Source organism: Cannabis sativa, chromosome 8 (genome assembly GCF_029168945.1).
Source record: "Cannabis sativa cultivar Pink pepper isolate KNU-18-1 chromosome 8, ASM2916894v1, whole genome shotgun sequence".
NCBI lineage: Eukaryota > Viridiplantae > Streptophyta > Magnoliopsida > Rosales > Cannabaceae > Cannabis > Cannabis sativa.
In genome coordinates this window covers 18563441-18572372 of record NC_083608.1, presented here as the reverse complement: position 1 = coordinate 18572372, position 8932 = coordinate 18563441, and the positions used below count along the sequence as shown (strand labels likewise).

The window sequence follows — 8932 nt, the reverse complement described above, 5'->3', positions numbered from 1 at the left end:
AATTTAAAATATTACCAATTGACTGTTAGATAGTTGTCATAATATTATTATTATGCTTTTCTTTTATCCGTTTAGTTCATCAATTTTTTTTAGTCTATCTAATTATATATTTTTTTTTATTTATATCTATTTACTTTATCTAATGAAATAATTTTTTTGTGAGACCAATTATTATAAATTTAAATACAAACAATTCATATTCTTCTCTTCTTTGGTTTTTTTTCTTTTTTGATATTTTCTAATTTATTTAGTGTTCAATATATAGTTATTTTGATTTTTTTTTTTACATTAAAACAAAACACAAGTGATCTATGTGTTTTGAATTAAACTAATAATAATAAAAAAAAATATCATATAAAAACATATAAATAAAATAGCTTTAATTACTATTTATATGATTATTTAAATTGTTAAATAAATTCTACTCATGCTTTATAATTTTATTTTTTTTATTGTTTTGTTTTTTTAAATGGTGTTATAATTTTGTTTAAGATATATATTTATATTTAGCTCTAAGTATTTAAGATAATTTTATTGTAATGACATACATGTAAAAACGTTAATATATATATATATATATATTTAGATATATATAAAAATAGAAAAAAATTAAAAAGTGGCATTTAGGATAATTTCCCCATATATCAGTGTTAACTTTTTCTTTTTATATTTTTATGATTTGGGTTGTTCCGATAATTATTGTGTAGTTTGCTATATATAAATTTAAATTGCTCTATATATTTCTCTATAAAAGAAAAAAAATGCTTTTGAAATGTATAAATAAAAAAACCTATATATATAAACTATGGGTACTCCTTAGGTGGGAGCATCACTTTTGCCCCAAAATACCCGGTTATGACTATACCGGCCGACTTGTCAGAAATGATCACCTGCAGAAAGACAGAATAAACATACTATATAATAATATAGTCTATAAACACAATATACAATAAAATTACGATTTTACAATTCTCGGATCAAAATTATGAAAATGCCCTTGACACACCAACGAGGTCTTAAAATGCAATATATCATAATAATTTCACATATTAAATCATATAATAATATAATTTCTCATTAGATTTAATTAATTTAGTTAAGGTTGCTAATCTAGTTATTAAACTTTAAGATATTACATGTAAAGTTTATAAAATTTATTGCAAACTAAAAATTCATTGAATCAAACAAATTATAATAATTTTATAATTAATTTAGTCTTTTTTTCCTTATTGAAAAGAGGATTATGTGGTATTCTACTCTCACCTTTTTTGTCTTTGGCTATTTTGAGAAGGGAAATTTGATTTTCTATACTTACATATACCTAATATTTTATTTCTAAACTAATACATATCATCATTGAAAATATATGACTACTTTATCTAAAACCCAAAAATACCCCTCTCAAATTTTCCATATTTTTTTTAGTGCAAAAACATAAAAAAAAAAAAAAAAAAATTGGTAGTCCGATGGGGTCCGATGGTAGTCCGATGGTGGTCCGATGGTTACCTGATGCTACTTTTGTATGTACAAAAACATAAAAAAAAAAATTGGTAGCAGATTTGGTCCGATGGGTGGTCCGATGGGTCCGATGGGTGGCCCGATGGGTGGTCCGATGGTGGCCCGATGGGGTGGCCCGATGGGTAGCCCGATGGGTGGTCCGATGGTGTAAATGGGGTGATGTAAATGGGGGGTATTTTAGGGATATCATAAAAATTGTCATATTTTACAAATATTAGTTATTATTTGTTTAGAAAAACAATTTTAACCAAATGTAAGCATAAAAAATCAAATTTCCCTTTGAGAATCACGTGCTAGCTATAAAGAGCCAATGATAGACCTAATTTACCGTTGACCATCCAAGGCAATGTTTGAATTAGGTCATGTATATCGCTCACACAATGAAAGGGTGTGTGAGATTGGAATCCTTCTATTTAATACAAATTAATTTTTATATAAAAAGTCAATTTATAAATACATATTTTTCTTAAAAAAACTCACACATAGTATAATCAATATAATGACAACATTGTTGTCATTGACACTTATTTTTACTGAGACTTTAAATGTCGTCATTGACACTTATTTTCAAGGACGAATTATCACTAACGAAAAATCGCCATTAATAATCATTACTAATGAAAAAATATTCTTCACTAATGAAATTTGTCCTTATTAAAGCTTATTATTCTTTTTCTTTTTTTTTAATAAATTAAAGCCTATTATTATTGTAGTGCAAACAATAAGAAAGATATATAAGAGCAAAATTATCCCTACAACTACACTAGATCCACGTGTGGTTCATCACACTTTTTAACTAGTAATGAATTAAAATAAGTACAAATTTTGTTGATATTTCAAAAACTATACTTATCAGTCACAATCAATCTAAATTGAAAGTCAATAGTATCGGCCTATGTTACACATAGTGTTTTCAAGCCAAAAGAAACTATAATTGTACGGTTAGTAGTACCTGAAAAAGAGACAAACAAGTGGATAAACTTTGGGTGGGGAGTGTAAAGAAGACACAATTTAACATAGGACTACTCGAGCATTGCTTTGCTGTTATCCTCTTATTATTATTACCAACCCCCTCCCATTTACACAACACACTACCATGCAACTTGCTCCAAATAATTTTGGCAAAATTCTGAGTGTTGAGTAAAAAGAAAACCAAAAGAACGATTCTCAATCCATGTAAGGTTAAAATCAACACAAACAAATATATATTCATTTTCAAGTTACACTATCTAGTTGAATCAACTATTATTTTCCATGCACATCTAGTTAATGAACTCTTTAAGGGCATTTTTTGTTTCTTTTTTTTAAATTAGACATATTTTCTGTGTGCCTAAAATTATATATATATATTTAAAGTTATATATATTGGATGTGATTGAGTTGGATTCTACTCAAGCTATAGTGAATGCTGACTTAGCGATTTCTAGGATTGAGCTAATTGGATAAGTAGATTGGCAGAGATGATCAAGAATATGAATCAAGAGAACATTGTGCACTTAATATATTATTAAGAAGAATAATAAAATGTTTTATATATAAGGGAAGAGAAAAACAATTTCACCCATTTTTTTTCTTTATGAATAGAAATATATATAAGCAAAAAGTTTTTATATAATGTAATTACCTGCAATTTTTGTCATTAATTCATTGTCTCTCCCTCTAGCTTTGCTTTATCCCTTATATATATTATTCCATTTGTCATAGTGTAGTCACCATGACCTGATCTGATGCATTATATTAAGTCTTTTATGAATGCAGTGAGAGTAGTAGTGGTGACCTTGCTCTCTTTTGTACTGAACTAAAAGAATACACTATCTTTTGTTGGATGTCTCTCTCTCTCTCTCTCTCTCTCTCTCTCTCTCTCTCTCTCTCTCTCTCTCTCTCTCTCTCTCTCTCTCTCTCTCTCTCTCTATATATATATATATATATATTAAAATAAGTTTATTGTTAATGGTTCCTTTGTAGAGTTTTTTTTAATAAATGCACATAGCTCACCAATTAGTCTCATTAAAATTCATACTTTGTATTAGCACTTCCAACTTCACACAGAGGTTATATTATCTCTGTCCTATATGAATTATAACATAATAACTAATAAACATTGTTTTATATAATCCCAAATGTTGGATATCATCATATCATTAGCTTTAATTAGGAAAAGAGTGGTGATCTAAAATAAAATTTAGGGACTAATTGGAATATTCCATGTTCAAGTAAAGGTCCATATTATATATATATATATATATATCTATATATATATTATCGAGTATTAATTACATTGTCAAGCCATGCAAAAAGTTGCTCATATATGTTAATATTGGTTTGTACATATATGTACTAGCTAGAGTCTAGACATGACTAGAGAGATGAATAAATGTAAGCCACAAGTTACATTAGCTTTATCATTATTCCACTTAAACTAATAATTAAAGAAATTTCTGCTTAAATAAAAGTTAAAACTGACATATATGTTAACAAAGTCAATTAAGAAAAAGCAGATATTCTACATATATATATATTAAAATATTAAGGTAGCCCCGCTGACTTTCCATAACCAAACAACTATGTTTTAAAGTGGGATACAGTACATGTCACAAACTTTATTACAGTGACCACTCTCATAAGGTTATTAGAAGAATTTAGCTTCATTTTTGTGATTATGTGCATCACTATGAAATCAGAAGAAGAAGAAGACTACAATAAATAAGCAATAGCAATCCCCATACATAACTTCTGCTTAGCTCATAGGATCCTAAGTACCCTTAGTTAGGTACTAAGTTTAATTATGATTCCATGGCTGGTTATCAAGACTCATTGCTTTACCATTAATTAGTGGGTTTCAACTAAACATAAAATATTTTTTTAAAGCTTTTTACAGTAATTAAATATTCTTCTCTCAGATCCAAGTAAAAGGCCTAGTCATCAGTCACACTTTTTTTATATTAAAAAATATAAAACTACTCTCATTAGAAGAATTTTTGTCCTATTGTCCTACAAGAGACACCAATTCATGCAACCAATAAAATATTATTCCAAAGTCTTGCTCACACAGCTCTATAAATAGTTGAAGCCATTTGAGCCACAAGAAGCACATTAAGGGCATTCTTCTTTCCCTTAACACATCTTTCTCCAAATTACTTCAAACCAAAGGAAGTGATCATTATAATCTGAAGAAAGTACTCATTTGAGCTATAGCCATGGAGGTTGTTGAGTCAGTAGTTCCTCAACAAAAGTCTGGATTTTTTGCCAGGCTTAAGGCCTTGCCTTGTAAGGTCAAGCACAATATTATCATGGTTGGAAAGAATATAAAAAAGCTTGGAAAAGATGACCCAAGAAGAGTTATTCACTCACTGAAAGTGGGATTAGCTCTCACATTAGTGTCCTTGTTTTACTATTTGAAACCTCTTTATGATGGTTTTGGTATGTCAGGAATATGGGCTGTTCTAACTGTGGTTGTAGTCTTTGAGTTCAGTGTAGGTAAGAGACAATAAACTTAGCTATTAGAGTGATTATTAATTAACATATATAGTACTTTGGCTTCTTATTAATGAATAATAATATTAACAATATAATGTATATGTAGGTGCAACCCTTGGAAAAGGTATAAATAGAGCTTGTGCAACATTAACAGCTGGTGCTCTAGGTGTTGGGGCTCTACACTTATCAAGTCTTTTTCCAAAGGAAGAGCAGCCCATTATTCTTGGGTCCCTTGTCTTTGTACTAGGTAATTATTTTATAGTACTGTGTAGTGCTCCTAACTTCTATGTATCTATCTATATGTGGGGTTATATATAATTGATCAATATTGAGTAATAATATAGTTTTCTCTTTGTTTATTTTTCAGCTGCAGCAACCACATTCACACGATTTTTCCCCAAGATCAAAGCAAGATATGATTATGGACTCATCATATTCATCTTGACATTCAGTATGATTTCCATCTCTGGATATCGAGTTGACAAGCTACTTCAGATGGCACATCAAAGACTTTCCACAATCTTAATCGGTGGAGCGACCTGTATTATCGTCTCCATATGTGTTTGTCCAGTTTGGGCTGGTCAAGATCTTCATAACTTGATTGCCTCTAACATTGACAAGCTTGCAAACTATTTAGAAGGTATAATTTTTCTAAGAAAAACTTGTTAGGGTCTTATGGACCAATATTAAAAACCATAAAAACACTGGGAGAGACCTATTAATTATTGGTTAAGATATACTTTGGTTTCACTGTTTACAGGTTTTGGAGATACATATTTTCAAACTGCCCCAGAAGACAAAGATTGTGTCAACGACATCAAAAACGACAAGTCATTTCTCCAAGGATATAAAAGTGTCCTCAATTCAAAAGCCAATGAAGAATCTCTGGTGGGTAAACAAACACAAAAAAAAAAATGCATATTCTCTTAACTCACACCCTTATATATATTGACAAGAAATGCTAAAGGGTACCAGTGATCCAATTAAGTATCGGGTCCCATATAACAATCGTAACGCTATAAAAGTGATAGGCACCACTAGTGCCTAATAGCAATACTCTTATATTGACCTTGTGTTTAATTTTGTTTCCTTTATATTCAGGCAAATTTTGCTAGGTGGGAACCAGGACATGGTCGTTTTCTGTTTCGTCATCCATGGAAACAATATTTGAAGATTGCAGCTCTTGCTCGCCAATGTGCTTATCTGATTGAAGCTCTCAATAGCCAATGTTCTTCTGATATACAGGTATATATATATCATTATGTTCATCCAATCCATATATAGTCAAAAGGGTATAGAGCCTTTCACTTAACTTCCTCTGTTTATTATTAATTTTGACATTGCAGGCACCACCAGATTTCACAAGTCTAATTCAAGAATCATGCATTAAAATGAGCTCAGAAACAGGAAAGACCTTGAAATCATTAGCAACATCAATCAAAGCAATGAAACATCCAAACTCTGCCACTGAACATGTGGAGAACTCCAAAACTGCTGCTAAGGACTTGAAGAGTGCACTTGAGGCTGCTGCAATAGAGGACTTAGACCTATTGGCTATCATATCAGCTGCAACAGTTGCTTCTACATTGGTTGAAATTGTTGAGTGTGTTGAGAAAATCTCAGACTCAGTCCATGAGCTCTCCCAAATGGCTCATTTCAAGAAAGTTGAGGCCACTGTCTCGCCGGAAAAGGCGCCACAGATGTTGCTTCACCGGGGAACTGTGAAGCCGGTATTGTTGGATGGTGACACTGATGATGACCATGTTGTCATCACAGTTCATGATGATATAGCTTCTGATTCACCAGACAAACAGAATGTTAAGACCCCAAAGACAAGAGTGGCACCAGCATCATTGTAAATATTTGTTATACTAACAATATAGACTAGTAAAAAGAAAATGTACTCAACTCGAGTAAGAAAAACCAAAAAAGCTCAAATCCCAGATGAGATTTTTGGGGTTTAATGAAGGGAATTATTTTATTTTATTTTTTTACAAAATCATTCCCTTTGTTTTTTTAATTATTTTAATTTGTATCAAATATTTCTGTTGTGAAAGAAAGTAGTATTATTCATGATCTTCTTCTAGTCTATGTTAGTGTGTTGTTTTAATCTTATTAATTCATTTAACTTTCTAGAAAAAGAAAAACAGGGTTGCTTACATTTTGATTAGTATATTATGCATGGAGTCAAAATAAGAGATCCAAACAGATTTGAGTTTCTCATTTGAGGTATTGCATTCCAGTTGGAAACATTATAATTAAACTTATTTTTTAAAAAACAAAGGTTAGTTTTTACCTTGACAAAGCTTGGAATGATATATACTAATAATATATTATACATAATATCAAAGTATGAAAGTGGACATGTCATGGTGCAAGGTGGATTATATATATACAATGCTTTTAAAGACACTTTCGTGTCAATTTCTTATTTATGAATAGTTCAGAAAGCTCAAAAGCATTTGGATATATAAACAGTCTACGGCAACAAAGTACTTAACTATACAAAAATGATAATAATCTCTTCCCATATAGATTGATTCATTGAATCTGCCCCATGTATCTTCTGATGATTTCTCTTTCTATTCATGCTATAATTATATATTGGGATATCGGTGCTTAAACCACTCAAATTTTAAATTTTTTAACACTTATCACAAAAATTGATTTTTTAGAGATAAAATTACCAAACTTCCATTCCGTTTTTTTCTCTGTACCCTCCGTCCAAAAATTACAATTAAATGACACAGTGAACTACTCGTATGTAGACACTTGTACACGTGGTAAATTTTATTAATCTACATAATTTAATTATTTTAAATATTGGAAAATTAAGTAAATTTTTTAATAAGAAAAATAATTTAAAAAATAAAAATTCTATTTTTTTCTTTCTTTTTTCTTTTTCTTTTCTTATGTAACCCTTGACAACAACTCCTTCTCCTCCTCCTCCTCCTCCTCCTCCTCCTCTTCTTCTTCTTCTTCTTCTTCTTCTTCGACAGTCAAGACTTCATTTCTTTGCTAGTGATGAAAAGTCCGAGCATAACTATCCAGTGCTTTGCTTATGTCCCTAACTATGTGGGGTTCACAAATAATGACCTGTAAATTGCCAACAATCGGTGGGGGAAATGGGTTGTTATTTTTCTGGCCATGTGTCTAGTTTTGGCCGGCTTGGACATACCAACGTTAATGGGAGTTGTTCCTTTTTATTAGGAACTCAATTTCTTCTTTCAAGCTCTTACACTCATTGGTGTTGTGGCCGAAATCTTTATGGAATCAGCAAAATTTGGTGACATCTCTTTTACTGATGTCTTTCTTCATTGGAGGGAGCTTTTTGTAGAAAACAATGGCCTATGTGGCCATTAGGATAGTCTCGGGAGTGTTAGTCAGGATACTAAGGCATGTGAACTTCTTCTCCTTTTCCCAAGGGTGTTGTTGTGCATGGAGATTATTGAATTTCCCTTTCTTGCCATTTCCTTGGCTGGAATCGTTATTGTTCTATTTTCCTCCATTATTATTGTTGGTCTGTGGCTGGGCAGTATTATTGGGCCCAGCAGTGGTAGGTGTGTTGTTGGGGGCAGTTGTTTTTTGCCCACCAATTTGCACCTACCGAACAACTTCTTCAAGTTTTATAAAATCTTTGGCCCAGTCTAAAAAGTCTTTCATATTGGTGGTTGATCTTTTTCTCATGTCTCTCCAAAGGTTGTTCATAGGCAGGATACCTCCTAATATGGTTGTATAATGCCTTTCTTCCATTAGACCTTTGACCTTTGTGGTTTAGGTCATGAACCTTTGGATATGGTCTTTCAAAGGCTCTCCTAGCCTTTATTTTATTTCAACCAAGTCTTCCAGGTAGGATGGTATTTTCCTAGAGGATGAAAATTGCGTGTAAAACTTAGCAGTAAATGCTTCCCAAGAATCAAATCTTCTTAGGGATAGC

General features: G+C 31.2%; 1 protein-coding gene across 1 annotated transcript; it reads left to right on the top strand.

Moving 5' to 3' along the window:
- Window positions 1-4327: 4327 nt before the first annotated feature.
- Window positions 4328-7055, top strand: LOC115701092 (aluminum-activated malate transporter 8). The gene is made up of 6 exons (XM_030628786.2): window positions 4328-4995; window positions 5102-5242; window positions 5363-5635; window positions 5756-5883; window positions 6097-6240; window positions 6342-7055. The coding sequence occupies exons 1-6, from the start codon at window positions 4716-4718 to the stop codon at window positions 6852-6854; spliced, it is 1479 nt and encodes a 492-aa protein (XP_030484646.2). The 5' UTR covers window positions 4328-4715; the 3' UTR covers window positions 6855-7055.
- The last annotated feature ends 1877 nt before the right edge of the window (window positions 7056-8932 follow it).